This window comes from Pseudopipra pipra, chromosome 7 (assembly GCF_036250125.1).
Source record: "Pseudopipra pipra isolate bDixPip1 chromosome 7, bDixPip1.hap1, whole genome shotgun sequence".
Lineage (NCBI taxonomy): Eukaryota > Metazoa > Chordata > Aves > Passeriformes > Pipridae > Pseudopipra > Pseudopipra pipra.
In genome coordinates, this window is record NC_087555.1 from 25592115 (window position 1) to 25612186 (window position 20072).

Consider the following 20072-nt stretch of genomic DNA (forward strand, 5'->3'; position numbering starts at 1 on the left):
TGAAACAAAATATAACTTTGTGTATACAACACAAAACTACTGAAAAATAATAATTTTTGTGAATAATGAATGACCTTTTACTCATCTGTTTGATTAAAAATGCTTTTTCTTCAGACTGAATTTTCATTTACTCTCCATATCAGAGAAGAGAATTATAAAGCATTTTGAGATTATTTTATTTTTTCAAAAATAATTCAACTTTGACTAAGAAATTGGTTTATAAAAATGTTGTTGTTTGATCCATGTCAGAACAATATTCTGGTAATGTTTTCTTTAAATCATCAATGTCCCTATGCTTTGGGGAGCCAGAGGGAGGCTGGTCTTCTTTAGGAATGTGACCTTCACTCACAACTATTCCACTACCTTTCTTATCAACATGTCTGACTGACTGGGGTTTGAACTCTTTTGTCAAATTTAAGGTTTTTTGTATGGGAAAAAACCCCACCACAACCAAACTAACAACAATCCTCCCTCTTCCCTGAGATTGGATCTATGAAAAGATCAGCCACAGTCTAATAAGAAACGTCCCAATCCTACAGCAGGAGAGGATGAAAACTGGACTTGAGGGCTGGAGAAAAACTAAAAATGGGGACAGGCTTTCAAGGCCCATGTAACTCATACCACCAACTGGGGCAAGGAGTAAGCTGACTTGGTAGGTGAGATAAGGATTAAAGTAATCTGATCCTGAACTCTTTGTTCTTATCCTTGTGTCTGTAATCCATTTTTCATTGCAGTCAGTGAAACCACAGAGATGAGAGATCTGGTTAAACTTAAACACAGCTGCCAGATGTTTTTTGCAGGGAAGAAGAGGAGAGAAGTATTGTATGCAAAGACTAAGAAAAATAATTCTGTGGGGGTTTTTGGCAAGTGTTCAGCATCTTGCTGTTCAGGGGAATCAGCTTGTTCCTAATTCTGTGCTCTGCCTTCCATTTTTCATTTTGCTTTTTTGCGTCCTGGTGTCAGAAGCATCACTCATGTCATGCACAAAGAAAGACTGAAAGAGTTCTGAGCTCCCTTCATGGAACAACGGTCTTTATCCCTTAACCAGAAAACTGAGAGATGTAATAATCTCTGATTCTTCAACTTTTGTTCTGGTAGGTAAGTTGGGCTGCTGCTGAACAGAAGGGAATTGAGATATTTGAGCTCTACAGAAAAAATTCTGAGCACAAGGCTCTATTTATGCAGAACATTACAGGAATATGAGAAAAGGTATGGAGACCCTGGAGGGTCGCACATGCATTTGTGAAACAAAAACTTATGAATGGAGAAGAAAGCAAAACCTGACAGTAAAGAATGGCAGAAAGTGTAATTTAACCGAAATACAATATAAAATCTTATTTATGTTAAATATGACTTACAGCGGGCTTTATTAAAATGCTATTGATCACTCCATTAGGTGTTATAATGAATAAAGATGGTTGTTCCCAGTAACTAAGAACGTAGTGTTCAGTTGTATTTTATTAACGTATCCATATGTCACATTGAGAAGTGCTTCCAAGTGAATCTGCTAGCAATCCCTCAGGGAGATTAAATACTTTCTTTTAAAGATACTGGAAACTGAGTGACCACTCAGGTCTTCCTGTTCATTAATCAAGTATGAGAAATTAAGAAACATCTCTATGTGTGTATATATATATATAAATATAAATATAAAAAAATATATATATATAGTGGTTGCAAAATGTTTAGGTGTTATACTTTTTTTTTTTAAGTTGAGATAGAAATGTTAATCAAGATCTTTGTTGAGAATTAGTTTTTTTACTGCAAGGTCTGGACCCTTTTCTTTCTCAGTGTAGTCAAAATATCCTGTAAAATATGTTTTATGTTCAGCATCAACGATAGAAGAGATATAAAGTGAATCATATGTATGTGTAAGATGATGCACTTAATGCGGAAAACTCTTAATTATATGTACTTGTCCTTATTTGGCAATTTTTCCTGAACATACTTTATTTCTTGGCAAATAACCTATGGCCAATCTCTGTAGAGTTGCTTGCCATGCAGTACCACTGGTAACAGTAAAAGGCTGAGGTTCTAGTAACACTGAATCCTGTTGTCTGATGCAGTATTAAGTCAAGGTCAAATTTCCATGATGTGCTGGCGGAGGATCAGTGTACAGTCTTCAGCAGTCTTACCTCTCTGCTTACCATCTCTGCAAGAACATTGCTGATGAACCATTTGGCTGGTGCTGGCCTCCAAACAGTCCTACATATCAAAGTCCTATGGCACATGAAAGGCCCATTGGAATAGCTGTTCTTACCACAGCTTCTCTGCAGATATTAAAACTTAGATCATCCGCTGTCCTTCAGGTGTCCTCTGGGTTTTCACTGGTTTGAGGCATCATTTTGACCTGATAATGTACCACTTGAAGACCTTTTCCCAAAGACAGCAGTGATCTTTGAAGGAAGGGGTGGCAGTGACAAGATTGTTAATGGTTGGACTTCATGATCCTGAAAGTTTTTTCAACTCTAATGATTCTATGACTCTACTAAAAAACCTCTTATATTAGGCCTACCCTCTGAATACTCTTAAACTAGGGATATATTAAGATAAAAGAGAAATTGTGTGGAAAGCATGAAGAACAAAGCAGAATTATTCACATTTGGTACCAGTTGTGTGGAAGGCAGGTCATTCAACAGTAAATACCCATTAGGCATTTATCATCTGCCTAGAATTTTTAAGAATAGATAATAGAGTAATGCACAGGTTCACACTGGCATCCACAGGTTAATGTTCCTTCAGAGATAATTATTGTTTGATTTCTCATTTAAGATTCACTCCTTCTTAGATCTATCAAAAGCTTCTCTTGCTTTTTTAATGCAAACAGCAGCAGTGTATCTTTTAGGGTTTGTATGCTCTATTAAGAAACATTCTCGCCTACTATTCCTTTTTGATCTACATTCTTAGGAAAACAACATAATTGGCAATTCTAAAAGTTCATGGCATTTTGAAAGACAAGAAAAATAAAAGAAGAGTCTTTTATAAGCTGAAAATTACAACTTTAATTATAAAGTTTATTAGTTTCTTCATATTTTATCTTTTTTTTTTCTTTTTTTTCCCCACCCAATTCAAAATATAGTAGATTTACACCATCAGAGTATTAATAGCTTTGGTAAATACAAACATTATAGTCAGCTTTAATACAAAATCAGCAGTAAGCTTTGAAAATTCTTTTTCTCTATTCTTGTCATAGCAATGCTGCAATTCAAATAGACTTCAATACAACATATCAGATACTTTCCATCATACATACAATTTGAAAGAACAGAAAAATGTGTGAAGACAAGAAGTTGTGCTGAAAGATCAGTACTTATAAAGATTGTACTTTATTTCGATGTGTTTCTTTCTGACATGATGGGAATACAATTTTTTTACAGGAAAGATAAATATAGTTGGTGAAATTTGTGTCCCACGGCATTCAGTGGGACTTTGCCCCAACCACATAGGCAACAGTTGTGTAGAATAAGGCTTCCTTATTTTCAGTCACTGACAATACTACTGTCTTGAACTAGAGAAAGATCTCTACTACTACAAAGATTTAACTTCTTTGTAATTTGGTTGTAATTTTTGCTCACTATCTATGCTGTTCTTTGATACCATTAACTTCCTTTATTAACTGCCTGAATTTCCAGACATCAGATGTGTGTTCATTGCTTGTTCAGGGATTCCTTAGTTTTCTGTCCCGAATGAACTGCTGCTGTGAGGCTTCTGCGTTTTCTAAACATACATTTCATTTTATGCAAAGAACTGAGAGATTTTAGAAAATGAAATAAACAGCTCTTAATGTATTTAATGTGAGTATTCTTTTGGTGTGTATTTACCAGCATTTTTTGATCAGACTTACATATGCAAGGAATCCAAAGATCTTACATAATTCAAAGAAATTTGTTGTCACCAGTTACCTTCAGCAAATACACTTTGATTTTTCTAAACAGGAATATCTATTTTGTGTGATGAAAGACTGCTCTCCATCTATATTGACATCTGATTACCTTCTCCTCCTCTGTATCTTTTTACTGATTTACATCTTGTTTCTGTGTTTCCTCTATTCTGTGAGGGATTCTTACAGGCTTTAGCTAGTGGTGCTGTCCTGCTTATCCTGGAGCTATAAATGTTTCAGCACCTTGTCTGCATTCCTTGCTGAAAGAACACAGTCCTTTTTATTTCCCTGTCCTGATGTTCCCCAATGATCCCTAGATTTGATTTAAAAGAAAAATTGATGTCGATGTTCTGAGAAATCCTATGGTCCTATATTTAATAGTATCCAAAAGTGATTTGGTCCTGTAGTTTTAAAAAGAAATATATATATAAAATTACCTTGACTAGGGATGATTAAATTCTCCTCAGAACTGTATTAATGGGCAATGGCACACTGGACCTCAGGAAAACCTGGAATGATAGAGGCCAAGCCCCAGAAAAAATGCATACTATGTCCGCTAATATGTGGTCAGACACACATTTAGGACTGACTTCTTTTGGACAGAATTACTCTGCTGAGCTGTAATGCTGCTTCAGGGGCTGAGATAGGCAAGCAGTCATTTTTGTACAGAGGAGAACTGTCGGTTATACTCAAAAAATTAGGAGAAATAGAGTTCCAGATCTTAAAGGCAGAATGTCAGAATACTGAATCTGTGAAAATTGGTTTCAAAGCTTGACAAGAAGAAATGGATTAAAAAGAAATTAATTTCCCTTTGCAATTAATTACTTTTTTCAGTGAGAGAATTTGAAAGCTCCATGGACACACTCTTAAAGCACACCAATGTAATCAGAAATATTATGTTGAACTCTTGTCATCCATATATCTCAAAAAAATGTCCTGTGTTCCTACAGGATCATATCTATCTTCTCTGTTCCAACTTCAGCAAATATTGGTCATTTTGGTACACTGCTTTCCTGTACGTCATTGAAAAATGTCTTACTTATACTTCTAAATGTAGACCCATCATTTCCTATGCAAAGCGGGATTCAACAAGCTGTCACAGGGCAGAAAGGCACCAGGACAAATTCAAGTGGTTTGAGGGATCATCATGCTACTCCCTTGTTTAATAAACACTGGAGATTTATAGCACTAAATTTAACAACTACAGAGCTTGCAGTTCTATTTTTAGATCCATTTTCTTTAAAAATGTAACATATGTGATCACTGTAAAACAGTCTCGGGTCATGTTGGTCAGGTTTGCTCAAATTTGACACAAGACTGGCAATCCAAAGAGAAAATCTTTTGAAAACTGGTTCTTGGTTAGCAGAGAAGGACAGAGCATCTTCATTGATAAAAATAGATAAATAAATATGTAAGTAAATGGCTAATCCTTTGCCATAGGGAAGGCAGTAAGTGTCCAAATGGGAGCCTGGGGGACTGCAAGCAAGAATAGCAGTCACAGATGAGGAGATGGGGCACCAGAGAGACGCAGGACAACAGGCCACAGCAGTGGAGGGACCTGGGATAAAAGTATGTGGGGGAAGAAGAATCTGTTTCATTAATTTTTCTATTTGGGAAGCAAATTGTAAAAATCATTTAATCATCAGTGATGAAAAGCTATGGCTGCCAACTGAGATGTCTCAGCATTGTACAAAATGTTTGTTTTAGCACAGCATGCTGCTTGCAGAAGGATGTTTGGCTAATTAGTCTTACAAGTTATAGGAAGTTTGTAATGCACTCTTTTTACAATTAAATTGAGTGACTCAATACAGTGGAGTTATATGAGTAAAAAGCAGCAGGATGAGGCCATTAGTCTGTCAGTCATCAGATTTCATGAGCTTTCTTCATTACAAAGCAAAATTTTTCCTGAAGAAAACAAATAAATAGAAAATCTCCACAAATCATCTCTTCTCTCTGTTCAGTATACTTGAGTAATTTCTAAATATACAAAGCCCTGGAGCCCAGAAGGACCTTGTAAAAAAATAAACTCACTGAAACCATAGCTCTTGCCAGAGTTACTGCTGCAGTGTGGCTCATTACTGTCAGGGAAGCTGTTCCTGTATGCTTGGACTGTTTGTCACCCTCAGATAAAAAGGGAAAATGGGATAAAGAGTGCTAACTAAGAAGAGATATGGTCAAAGACAAGAAGTTGCATTCAGTTCAGATTTAGGGGAAGCAATGACACAAAATCTGGTGTTGACTGAATTGCTAAGAATTGGCTGAGGTCCACTGACCTTGTGTTGTACCATCATATGTCTCTATAATTCCAATATGGTAGTTTGTCTAAGTCTACCTCATAATTAAAAAATTCACACCCACACCAAAAGAGGCACTAAGTTAGGTTCTCCTGTGTATCAGGTATGACACAATTGTTTAATAAAAATCAGCAGGCTCAAGTTGCAAAAGCCGGAATTTCATGACTGAGGAGAGAGGCAGGAATTTATTCTCTATGTCCCTCACACCTTCCTCTAAAGTCAATATTTTTTAACAGCTATAGTATCGTCACATAGTTCTGAGTATATGAAAGGGGACAAAAGGCTAGTAGTCCTCTACAGATCCTGCTAGTGCCGGAGGAAAGTTCTTTGGTGTTCCCACACCTTGTGTGGGAGATGCAGCAGAGCTCAAGCCATCCCAGTTATCCTCTTTTCAGAGCAAATATTTACATTTTTGTTAAACTGGAGGGTCAGGGATCTTTAGTTTGGAAAATTCAGTCTTACAGCTAAGATTAATTCTGAGAATAATTCAGAGTCCATCCTCTCCAGATACTGAGCAAAGATTAAGATTGTGGTTGAAAGACAAAAATGTCTCATTTTTCTTCACTTGGGTCCTCAGAGTCTTTTCTTGTTTAGATCTATCTTACAGCATTTTTATGACCAATGTCAATAATGAACACTGGAGTTCAGGAGCTTTCCAAGCTTTGGTGCCAAGAAATGAGCACAAGTGATCTACAACAACGTCTTGAAAGCACAGATGTAGATGACTTTATATATGTGTACACACATATATAGATCCAAACACAGGAAAAAATATATCAGGTTGAGCAGAGCTCATCAGCATCTTGTTATCTTCTATTTCTTCTCCTCTCTCTTCAGTAGTCCAGGGCACCATCACAGGTGTGGATGAGCAGGTGCAGAGAACAATTTTCTTATTTATGGAGTTAATTATGGGCTTCAATTAGGAAGCCAACTTACTGGGATAAAAAACTCATCACCATTGATTCTTAGGTGAGGAATAAGGTCTTTTCATGTGACCACCATGACTGGTATATTTATTTATTTATAATAAAGCATCAATGGTCAGTGTAATTCTCTTGTCTAGCACAATGCAAAGGATATACAGAAGCCATACACAGGGAGAAATCAGTGGGATGCAGATGAAAAAGCTTCTTTATAGTGGCAGTCATATGGCTGCATTTCTTAAACACTTACTGGTATCTGCACTAGAACTGAATTCCTCTCCCTGCAAAAATCCAAAATGCTGTTGGTTTGCATTCAAGAGAATTTTCAAATTCAAAATAAATAAATAAATAAATAGTCAGGCAAAAATATCTTACATGAAAAAGTGTAGCTGAGCTCCATTGTTTCAAAAGGCTTACTCAAACCAGGAGGCTTTACCTTTTAATATCTATGCATGTATGCAGAGAACCTACCAACTAATTGGAATCATATTTGTAAGTCTACTGGCTATTATATACTACCTTGTAAATTCCAACACTGCAGTTCTCAAGCTGCCATGCAGAGAAAGCCAGAAATAAATCCTTCATTCTTACCTTTTCCATGTTTTCCAACAGTTTTATTTCTTTGAAGTGTCTTTGATTTTTATATATATAAAATTTAAAAAAATTTAAAAAAATCCCAGTGTAAATCCCCTAACAAACAAAACAAACTCCCCTGTGCAAATAAAAATGCACAATTAAGGGGGTGGGGGGAGATACCTGGGCTACAGATTTATTTTTTTTTCCAGCTACATCAGCTTTATCTAATTGAATGTTTGTTTTGATACCATTTGAAATTGAACTTCGGGTAGATCTGTATCATATCAGCATAGGATGCATCATTAACTCTAAGAGGATGTTTTCCTTTGGCATCTGCTACTTTCACCAAATGTCAAGGCTTGACATTTGCTATCTTTATCTGGTTTTGGTGTATCACTCATACTGAGATTTTGTTTTTTCTTATCTGATATTGATTTCAACTGTGACCAGCTGTGTTGCTAATAAAATCAACAGGCAAGTATCTGGCATTTAGAGTTCTTCACTGGTATAGAAAAAGAAACAACCCAGTGACAAAAAAAGCAAAGAGATATTTTTCAATTAGGATGCTTGCCTGTATCCTCCTATTATCCATCTCTTAGCACTTCTGTTGATGTAACATTTCTCATTGATTCCCTTGGGGAAGCCTCCATGGAAATCCTTGCTTCTCAGATGAAATATTCCTTTTTGCTCTCATCCACTGCTTCCTGGAGAGCAGGGTCATTTTTCAAAGCGGCATCTGCGCTTTCGGCAAACTCAGTTCCTTTTGCCTCATTGGTGTGGTAGGTGCCCTTATGTCTGTACATGTACCGAACCATCACCACCAGCAGGCAAATGAGGACAAATACCACTGCAGCAATCACACCTAGAGGAAAGAGATCCGTTAAATGTGTCACCGGTAATAAAATATGAGAAGTATCTCACAGCCAGACATCACAACTTGGATCGGATTGGTTCATGTATTATAAGTGTTTGCATGTTGCAGTGGCCAGAGTCAGAACAGTCTGACATTAAAAAAAAAAAAAAAAAAAAAAAAAAAAAAAGGGGGATATAGATGCTGAAGGAATACAGGACAAATTCTCACTAGCTCTCTTTCAAATCAATTTGATTGAACACATGGGAGCTAAAAGTTCATTACAAAATGAGGAGAAATAAGAGAACATAAAGGAAAACCAATAGGTTTCTTTCATCCTTCTGGGAACACATACCCTGGGGGGGGGGGGGGTGGTGTTGCAGAAAAGCCAACCCTGGCTTCTCATGTGTCCTCAATCTCAGGAGATGTTCAGGGCACTGAGTATTCTGAGGAGACATTCAACAGATAGGAAGAGTTGTGTGACTGGTACTGCTCTGCATTTGCAAGCTGCCATTTCATTCTGTGCTCTAATTAGGAAAGTCTGATTGTAACAAATGTACAAGTGACATCTGGGAGAAGGAAGGGATTCTGGATACATGTTTCCTGTCTCCTGGACTAAGGTTAATTACAGCAATGTGTTTAATGGACAAAAGTTTCTAGAGGTAACCCAAATGTGCATGGGACTAAATGGTGAATGGAAGCACTCCTAGTGAAGAAAAGTAAATCAAGCTCCTTTGCTACTGTGAAAGGTAGAACTCCATAAAAGAGAGGCATCCCTGACAAGTCTATTGTTAAAAAGCCTACAAACTCTATTCCCTTCCTCCTAGATCAAATTCTTTGCTTAAAAATCTTGAAAATAAATGAAGTATTTTGAAGTTTATTCAACTTATGTGACTTTTATAATTTTTAAACACTTTTTGCATGCATCCAGGATGTGCTTTTTAATGCTTCAGCTATGATTCTGTACATGATACTGAGCTGATTCTATATTCATGACTCCAGGAGTAAATCAAACATCAAAGAAATGCACAACAAAAACAACCAGAACAGGACATTCCTAAGGCTTCCTCTGCTGTCAGTGGAGGGTGTGGGAGTGTGTGTGTGTTTGTGTATGTGGTCATTCCTTTTCTAGAATGGAGTACCTTCATTTTGTCAGATGAATTGCTCACTGGAAGTGCCTACTACTCTGAAGAGACAATGAAGGGTAGGTAGACAGTATCTCTTTCTGTATCCTATATTCCAGATATGTGGCAGGGGCTTCATATTTATCAGCATCTGTAAACTGAGTGGGCATATGCTATTGGCATAAAAGCATGGGAATAGACAGAATGTTAGCAGGGTAAATAAAGATTATAATTCTGCCTTAAAATATATGCCTTAATGTTATCCCTCAGATTTCATGGTGCCTGTTCTGAAAACTGAAGTTACTCCTAGCAGAAATAAAATTGTTTATAAAAAGAAATTTGGGGTTGCAATAATATCACGGTTGCAGTGTGGGCTTCATCAGTTTTTAGGACCTCACTGGTATCCCTTGACACAAGAGGCTCTAATAGGCTTTAGATGTAGCACAATATTAATAAGCCTAAGGGACTAAGTACAAATCAATTTACCTGCTACTTGTTCATAGAAAGCTGAAATTAAAGTTACCGGAGATGGGACCTGAGGGAAATATAGCAGAACCTCACCAATTTGCACTAATGATTGGTATAGCCCCTTGTGAATGACTGAAATTAGTGTGTTAGCATGGAAATGAACAAACACAATAAAAATAAAAAGACAGGTTCTCTCCATGACCATAGCCTTCCTCATTTATTCTGACAACTGTATTTAGTTTAAATGCATGAGAGAGCTTTAGTGGAACATCAGGAAATATACAGCAGTGAATTCTGTAACAATAAAGGGTCAGCTGCTATGAGCTAACATTGCTCAAATCAAAGGTCCTACATCGGTTCTGTATTAAAGGACAAGCTTGACCCAGTGAATAATGAAGGGTATCAGACACTGACTTTGCTATTGGACTGCTAGGTATTTTGTCCTAAAAAGGAGAATGGATGGGATTGGTACTGCTCAGTATATGGTTTATGTTCATTATCTCATCTCGTTATCTTGCCAATAGCCCTCTGGGAGCAGATTTCCCACTGGCCTAATTAACTCTAATTGGGCCACTCCTGTTGTCTTGTCAGCAAAGCAGAGGTTTTGCAAAATGCAACCAACCTGCTGTTTTAATTCTTATGGTGCTGCTTAGTATGGTCTGCTACTTACCGCCAATAACAGCCACATCTGCTCCAGCTGTGGGGATCTCAATGTCTCCATCTATAAATAGAATAGAACATACAAAAGTTAATTAAAAAAAAGGAATTGAATCATATGTAGCAGCAGTGACTGTAGTGATGGTGCTGTATTGTTTTAACCTGGGAAACTCAGAACTTAAGATCTCTAGTTAGCAAAAGATATTTATGAAATTTCACATTAGAGTTAGCTGTACTGTAACAGTTTTCTGTCACCATTACACTGGAAAATAAATAGCTAGCACATTATGCAAACTATCATGGCCCTCAGGGAAACACCTACTGTTTATTATGAGCACTTACCTGTAACATCCTCTAGTGAATGATTAAATTAAGAGCATTTAGGCACTGTGATTACTCTCAGAAAGGTAGTTTTGGGGAAAAAAAAAGTTGATGTCTATTTATTTTCCCATTTATGGCTCTTTAGAGTATGGTCTGGATCTCGATTTGATTTGAATTAATCTGGCTGTATTGATTTCAATTAGTATTTATCTATCTGCAATATCCTGTTTTTAAACTTACCATTTGTTTTCTTTTAAGCTTATATTTGGAATCAAGGTAAGCCTGTTACGTGTGGTATGAAACAGTCCCCACTTAGAGTAAGTCTGAACTCACTGCTGATAAATCAAATTATGATCTTTTCTGGATTATAATTTATAAAAAAACCAGAAAACTTTATAATTGAAATGCAAAAGAGAAGTACCTGACCATGTCTTTTTGAAAAGTAAGAAACTGGTCTGAATTGTAAGCTTCTGAAGGAACGGTTAGAATTTGAATTAATCTTAATTATAGCACTTACTAAGAATACCCAAAACATCTAAAAAGCTGAAGCTATTTAAAGGGGAGATGAAAAAATATTCCAAAAACTTGTGAGGATATTTCTCTCCTTATTGTTTGATATAGACCTTATGTAAAAGTAAAAACATGCAGACAAGCATTTATTCACTAACTTAATTGATCAGGGTACAATTTGGAATTATTTTTAGTTCCTTATTTCATGCCACTAGTATCAGCCCACATTGTCCTGAATTATGTGGATATCTGAGGGTATGATGAGTTCCTGGAGTTTTTCCACTCTAAGTTTATGACAGGACACTAATTTCTTTGTTTAGTTTTGTACCAGTTATATAATTCTAAATTATACTGGTTTTCAAACCAGAGAAATACCTTTATGTGAGAACTCCTTTTTATTTGCCTTTGGTAAATGCAGTAGATAGAGAAGTTCTCTGGAAAAGGTAAAAAACTAATTCGAAATCCTTCTATAAACTCAACAGTGGCACTATGGCTGATATCTGGCTCTCTATATATGTTTGATTCAGGTTAAGATAGTATTAACAGTTTTCTCCTTACTCATGACCAGACTGTAATATCAGTTTGCAACAAAATGAGGAGAGCTGAGATTCAAAGGATCCAGCTCTTCCCAAACATGGGAGATGCTTTTTCTAGAAAGTAGGAGTGCTTTTCTCTCCCCTAGCGATCCTTCCCACACTTTCTTCCATCTATACATTGATGGAAAGAGCAAGCATGCCTTGTGTAATTTAAAAACTCTAATTATGTCTATGTTCATTCAAAATCCATGTGCCTCAGAAGAGATTAATTGCCTCAAGGTCATACTGCTCAGTATTTCTTTACACACCAAATATATGCTGCATGCCAAAAACCCAGGCTCCTCTACAGCAATCAAATACTTGAAGGTGTGAATTCTCAAGTGCTTCCCTAGCTACACAACTTGCTTCCAAACATTAATTCCAGATCAAATTAGTATCCCTTTATTTATAAAAAGGTTTATGAATAACTCTCTGCTCTTACCTGACATTCCCAGGTGCCTCTCAGACTCAGATAACAAGCAGGTGCCTTATCTCTAGTACTTTCTACCACAGTGCTTTTTGATAATGGATTACAGTATCATCACTTTGCAAAAAAGTTTTCATTTCCATACTGTGCTTTTTAAGTTTGCAAAAAAGTCCTGGACTTGTCCTTAACTATTGTACCTGGCACTGATCTGTTAACCTCACAATGCTGTGCCATTCAGTAACTAGCAAACACTGTGATGTGGCTTCACTCGACACAGTTCTCATTTTACTGCAAGCACGAGGATCTGACTACTCCTGTGTGTGTTCACTTTTGACCACAAAAAAGGCTTGCTGTCCTCTCAGACAACATTTTGCTTCACCATCCAGAGTGCCAGAACATTGCAGCTACAAACAGTGGCCAGATGTTTCCAAGGTCTGCTCCCCAGATCAGTTTAGGAGCAATGATGATGGAGAAGACAGAGACACCGTTAATCCCTGTCTCACAGTCTCTGAAATTTCACTTTGTCCAAAAATAGCTATGTGATTCATGGCAGTATCACAAGATCAATAAGCAAGGGTGAAAAGTATCAGTGTTGTTCAAGATTCAGGCAGTATCACCCTTCATGAAACATGACTGAGGAACATGCAAGGCATGTGTGATGAAATGAGAATCTCTTCCTTGACCAGGAGTGAGACAGCAGTCACTGTCCAGAGGGAATCCATGGCTGGCCAGGAACCTCAGCATGGTCTCTCTAAACTCAGTCTATGTGAGAAACACACTGCATTATTATAGGACTGAATCTTCCCTTTCTGAGGGAGAAAACATATCAAACATACTTATTGAATTTCTAGGTCAGCAATGGCTTTGGCCCTGTACCTTCTTTATTCTGCTCTTCTTCCCACGCAGAGTGCTCAGAGGTCTGTGTTTCAATTGATGATCTTGCACCTGTTTTGATTATTTTCCTTTGTTTCAAGGACATCTTTTGTGTTATCTGCTGTTAAATTGTCCTTGCAAAGCTTCCTCTCACTGTTATACTGGCCCTTATCCAGCTACAATCTGGTCCTGAAAGTGTTTAGACAATGTTGTTATTTACTGCCACTGGTTACCATGACACACAGAAATAAAAAAAAAAAATAGAAAAACTTGTTTTTCATAAAATTTCTGGCCATCAGAATGAGTTCACTAAATCAAGAATAGAATATACAAATCAAATTGTCTGTTGTTAGAAAGTGTTTCTAAAAGTAAGAATGAAGGGAAAGAAATACCTTTGTGTCACAACCTGAAATTCGTCAAATTTCAGTTCTGCCCATAGACTTACAGATAAGGAATTTTTGCAATAGAACAATTGCTACCTGTCTCATTCTCATCAATCACATCCTGCTGAGAAGGCAGGAGTCTCTGAAAGTCCCAGGAATATTCCTGACTTAAATATTGAAGATCTCTGTCTTTTTGCTGCAAAGGTGAAAAAACAGTACAACTACCTTGTACTTTTAAGGTAGCCAGTGGTGAGTTTTTCCTGTTAAATTTATTGGTAAATTTTGTTAAACCGCCTCCTCTAGGTGCAATTTTCCAACCAAACTTGATTTTATGAATTTTGGTAGCTTTCCTTCCCTAATTTAAACCTATCCTGTTTCACTTTGGCAGAGGAGAACTTGTTTGAAGGAGGTAGGTCCAGCAGTGAAAGTATTTGTTGGAGGTTCAGTGCTCTCCCAGTTTTACTCTGCACATCTCTGGCAGTTGTAATAGTTTATTTTCTTCTATAAATTGCAAATTTGAACCACTAAAAGCCATAAATCACTTCCTGTTCAAAATTCTGACACTGGTTCTTAAAATAATTTAATTTTTTTTAATTTACCCTTACTTTTATATCTGAGCTTCATTTAAGTAGTACTTTCAAGCCTTTATTTGCAATACCAAAGACAAAATGTGCTTTGGAGATGAAAACTGAGGTCTTGGCATGATTTTGTGACACGAGGAAACAGGTCTTTTAGGAAAACATGAAGTATTATGGGAATCCTGATAAAGCTGTAAGACTTGTCAGTGAGCTACTTCAGAGGCCGAACCATGTTGAGGCATTCAAACTGACCGACCATTCAACTTACATGGTGATGGGCCTTCATGGGAAGGGGCATGTTCATTCCGCAAATGCTTTCTCTCATTCAGCATAGAAAGCTCAGAGTTTAGATCCTGTTGCTTGCAGAAAACTTTAAAGTGCTTTGGTGGCTGCTGTCAGTGAAACATAGGATAAACTTGCAGAGAGCTTCAAGCTTTATGATTTTTGGGCATTGTTTTTGCCTGCTAAAAGAGTTTTCCAAAAAAAAATGCAATATTTGCACCCTTAGCGGTTTTGCAGTTAGCACTCTAGTTAGAAATTTGAGTACCTATATGTTTGTTTGTTATGGATTTACACATGGAAAAGGCATGAAAGGAAAACTATACCTGCCAAAGGATCCCATTTGGCATATTTGACAGGACTGCATGGGAATCATCCTGCAGGATGTCACCAAATCTCTGCTGTGTAATCCACACGGGCAATTTAATGGGATAACATAGACCTTACCTCAAACTTATCAAGGCCTCTGTAATTTCCTGAGATAAAGTTCCAAACTAAAGACGGTAGTGTTGAGTAGAGAAAGAAAAACCTGAGATTGAAGCTTATGTCACGATTCCCACGCAGCAGTGGGTGATACCAGGGTTTTGGAGTGAGTTTGTCAAGCAGAGTATACAGATATCAATGTGTGATAAGCAGCTTTTACAGCACAGTTTTCAAAGCCACTCAACAGCAGTGAGGCAGCACTGTCCCTGCTCCTGCCTTTCAGGATCCTCCTACCCACAAGCTTGTGCTTTTGAGTCTTTGCAACCTCAGCCATCATGACGCTCCACTGCTGACTGCTTGGTTACAATCTCAGACAAAGCCTTGGCTGCTAAATTGCTCTCAAGTAAGTCTTTAAGTGCTTTCTTGGGCAACCCATTTTCTCTCTTGGTGTGCCTGTTCATTACATAAGAAGTGCTTGAATTTCATTCAATCTATGTGAATGATGGGCTGAGATCCTTAAGGCAGTCATTTCCTTCCTAGGGCATTCCTAGTAATTATAAACTTTTGAGGGCATTGAGGACTATACAGAGTCTACCAGGAAGCTTTTGAACTTGTTAAAAACCTTTACTATAATTATCGCAATTTTTATTTTATTTATATTCTGTATATAAAAATGTATTTAATATAACTGTTCCTTTCCCAGGGGCTCTTTTTGTTCCTTTTATGCCCTTCTGCAGCCATTGTTCCTCTTGACTGTAAAAGCAGGTCTTAATGTGTCCCTGTTGTCTTCACTGATGCAAGACTTTTCTTACCACACATTTAGTATGAAAGAACTAATGAAGCCTTAACACCTCCATTGTTTATGCAACTGTGGTATGTCCTTCTTGCCCTTTGGTTTATGTTTGTGCCTTGCCAACACACTGCATTCATGAGAAAATCATTAATCTATTAACCTTAGCACACTGATTTAATTTACAAGCTAGAGTTAGAACTGGTTCACTGCAACTGCATGTGTAAAAATGAGTCAAACCAACTTCTGAAAACTTCATGTTAGAAATATGTTAATTGCTCAAGCTGCTCTCTGGCCTGTGTTACAATATCAGATGCCTCTCAGTGAGGCCGTTCTGAATTAAAAAAAAAAAGTCATTACCTATTTTAATATTTGCCAGTAAGTCTGCAGTGCCCTGCCAGAGCTGGCATTTCTTATCCCAAAGGGTCATCAGCCTGAACCCATCAATTTGACATATTCTGCTGAAAAAGCCATCACCATCTCCCATTAGACAATGAAACACATCAAGGCTGTTCTTTCAAAATTAAGGAACAGTTTCTCATCTGTCAATCTGGAAAAGAGACAGAACAATTTGGCTTCCATTTGTATACTAAATTATTATAAGGACAATAATGGTGACATATAACAACAACAACTACATGATCTTTTGGGGAAGTAAATGGACTGTGTTGCAAATGTAAGGTAAATCATGCAGATTAAAAATATCTATGAAATTAAAATGCACTGGGCTCAATTCTCTTGCTATCCTAGCTAGCAAGTACTTTGCCATTAATTCTGAGGAGACAAAGTACAGTTTCATTCAAATAAAACAAAGGTCTGTTTGACTTTTGACACTTTGTGATATAATGAGGATAAAAGGCATTTATGAAATTAGTTTAATTAGATTAGGATTGCCACACAATTTTAGCAGTTCTCATTTGATTCTGGTATACAATGTGAGCAAAATATTTTTTCACCATTCTAGAATGTTATAAAGTAAATAAGACAAAATACATTTTACAATGTTTGAGGAAGTAATGGCTTTGCTGACACAGTTTCTTCTTCTTTTATGAAGCTGAATTGCCCTTGGGTCTTAGGGAAAATCAGAGAAGGAGAGATACACTAAAAATCATCTTGTCAAAAAGATGATATCCCTTAATGATAAGAGGGACAAGGAGAAAATGTTAATGAAACTTGGGAAATTATTTTAGGTTAAAAAATAATATAGATCTTTTAAAAGTGAAGAGATATTCTATATTTTTAAATTAAAAAATCCTATCAAATTTTAAAAGGGAAGAAAATTGTGTTTTAAAGGGTTATATAACCTAAAAAACCTACAGATTGTTTTAAAACTAAACTTTTCTGTTTGTCACCTAAAAGAACTGACAGTCCCCTCAAATTCCCCTTTCCCCTTTCAGTTTGAACAGTTCGAACCACATATTCCTTTTTTTTTAATTACTTTACAATTACTAGAGACTTTAGCTCTTTGCTCAGAGTAGCTGGTAAGAGATATTTATTCTGTCCTGTGTATTCACACAGATGTAAATATACAACAAAAATCGCCAGAAAAGTGTAGATGGTTCTGTCTCTGCTTGTAGCATCAGGAAGGGTCAGAAGGTTTCAGGGTTGGCAGAAGAAGCTCAGAGCAGAGAGCAGCAAGAGGAAGTAGCTGCCTCCCTAGCACTGGGGCAATGAAGCTCACAAAAGGATGCTGTAGAAATCTTGTCTTTAGAGATGAGATGGGGGAAGCCACCAAGGACCACCCAGCAGTGCACTTGCTGCTCATGTATGGTGGCTGGTTTTTGCTGTGATCTCATTGGAAAGCTGCTCAATGTCTGAAAAACAAAGGTGCATGAAGTATGAGGACCTGGAAGAAAGTCTAATCTATTTCAAAAAATGCTGCATATGGGAATTTGGAAGTTGTGTTCTGTTTTGTCTGCCTCGCGTATAGTTATATCACTGCAAAAAGTTCCTTACTCTTCCATGGAAATATGTTAATGCAACCAAGCCATCATTTACATCTTTCTGCTACAGCCATCAAAGCCAGCTCATGTACAACATTTTGCTGGGGAAGATAAATTGACCTGGAATTGCTTCATTGAAGAAGGAGTGACAAAGGGGGTATGAATCAATCCATAATATACAGGCCACGAGCAGGACATTTTCCTGCATGTGTCTCTCCTCCTCCCACCTCTTCCCTCTTCTTCAGAACAGAGTACTGCTTTTGAGGGCTTTATAATTGGGAAGGTTTTGGAAGAAACATAAATATCCAGTGGATCTGCCAAATAATTTCTGTCTCACTTTCCTCCAAAGTCAACAATTTCAAGCTCTAGTCATTTTTATTGAATCAAAAAGGAAAAAAACAGGCTTTTGCTCATTCACTGAGATCAAAGCTAAACAGAAAGGAGTCCCTGGATTAATTGATTAACCATTGCAAATGTTGCAGGTGATCATAGGCAATCAGAGCACCTGACTACGGACACAGCGAAAGCCCATCTGACAACCTGTAACTGATACTTGTAATTCTTGAGAGACAGTGCATGAAAGCAGCACACCCTGCTGACCTAAACTTTGAGTGTTAGAAATATAAGCATAAAAATTTGAGCCAGAAACTTTCAGTGAAAAGCCAGAGGCCAGGAGATCTTGGAAGATGTGATAATTCCTTCCCAACCCCTTGCATAAATGGTTATATGATACAGTAAGACAACTTAACTGCTAAGCTGCTTGTAACTATTTACCAAGACAAGCTTTTAATTTGTAACTAACAGGTCTACCAGCCTCAGACCTGACTCTCAGGCCTTTTGACCATGTCATAAGAGGATAAGGTGATCTCTGTTTCTCAATGTTATGTTTCATTTTATGACCTTAATAACTTCTCAGGATTAGGGTTTAGTTTACATTAGAAACATACCCTTTTTATGGACATGGCACTAAGCATTTATGGATTTGGCACTAACACAAACATTAATTAAGGTTAGTTTCCTTAACTAAGACAGTCTGAAGCATTTGTTAGTATTTGAAATATTTCCATCAAATACACTTGACAACATTTTTGTATTCTTTTTTTCAGGCTGTCCTTGTAACCTTCACAGATTTTGACTCCATTATTCAACTCCAACTGTTTTAAAGGAAAAGCAGGCAAAGATAAGAATTTTTCTTCAATTTTCATGACAACTGTAGACTGGAGAGAAAAGGTAGACTAGAGTAATCCAGCAGTGAAGGAAAGGCAGCGAGGGCTCAGCATTTTAAAGCTCTGTTTAGCAGTAGCAGTCAGTTCTTCAGTAAACACATGCTTTCCAGCCATCATGCACGTAGATCTAGAGGAGCTGCAGCAAGGTGCTTCCCCTCCTGATGGGTTGCTGCTGAGGTAGGGGGCCAGTGTATGTAGAAGATGGGATTTAGAGGGCAGAGGCATAAATCTAAAAGCAAGAGTGTTTCACTGGTTCTGTTGCTGGCAGAAAGCTTGTTCTAAGCTTTCTATACTGTCTCTCACAGTATCCTTCTGGACAAAATGTCCAGCACACAGCTGGATAAACACATCACACAGTGGGCGAGCAATTGGCTCATGGGTCAAGCACAGAGGGTAACAGTGAATGGGGTGACATCAGACTGGTGACCTGTCACTAGTGGGGTCTTACAGGGCTCCATATTAGGCCCAGTTCTCTTCAATATCTTCATAAATGATTTAGACATAGGACTGGAAAGGATACTGAGCAAGTTTGCAAATGACACAAAACTAGGAGGAACTTTCAACTCCCTGGAAGTCAGGGAGGCCCTGCAGAGAGATCTCAACAAATCTGAGGGCTTGACAATCACCAATTGTATGAAGTTTAACAAAGGAAAGTGCTGGATTCTGCACCTGGGATGCGGCAACCCAGGATGTACGTACAGACTGGGGAATGAGATGCTGGAAAGCAGTGCCACAGAAAGGGACCTGGGGGTCCTGGTTGATGGCAAGTTGAATATGAGTCAGCAGTGCCCTGGCAGCCAGGAGGGCCAACCCTGTCCTGGCGGCATCAGGCAAAGCATCACCAGCCAGTCGAGGGAGGGGATTGTCCTGCTCTGCTCTGTGCTGGTGCGGCCTCACCTTGAATATTGTGTGCAGTTTTGGGCACCACAATATAAGAAAGATATTAAGCTATTGGAGAGTGTCCAAAGGAGA

The 20072-nt window shown here is 37.6% G+C and overlaps 1 protein-coding gene across 2 annotated transcripts in view; it reads right to left on the minus strand.

Annotated features, from left to right (window-relative positions):
- Positions 1-1294: 1294 nt before the first annotated feature.
- The window catches only part of GYPC (glycophorin C (Gerbich blood group)), a 37172-nt gene continuing 18394 nt past the window's right edge, over positions 1295-20072 (minus strand). Inside the window, exons 1-3 of one of the 2 annotated variants that reach the window (XM_064661316.1) lie at positions 14708-14898; positions 10786-10836; positions 1295-8535 (exon numbers count right to left, since the gene is read on the minus strand). In XM_064661316.1, the coding sequence (XP_064517386.1) occupies positions 8339-8535; positions 10786-10836; positions 14708-14771 (312 nt within the window). In that variant the 5' untranslated portion in view covers positions 14772-14898 and the 3' untranslated portion in view covers positions 1295-8338. Of the gene's footprint in view, positions 8536-10785; positions 10837-14707; positions 14899-20072 lie in introns of those variants that run through there. The other variant, XM_064661317.1, reaches the window with a different exon arrangement.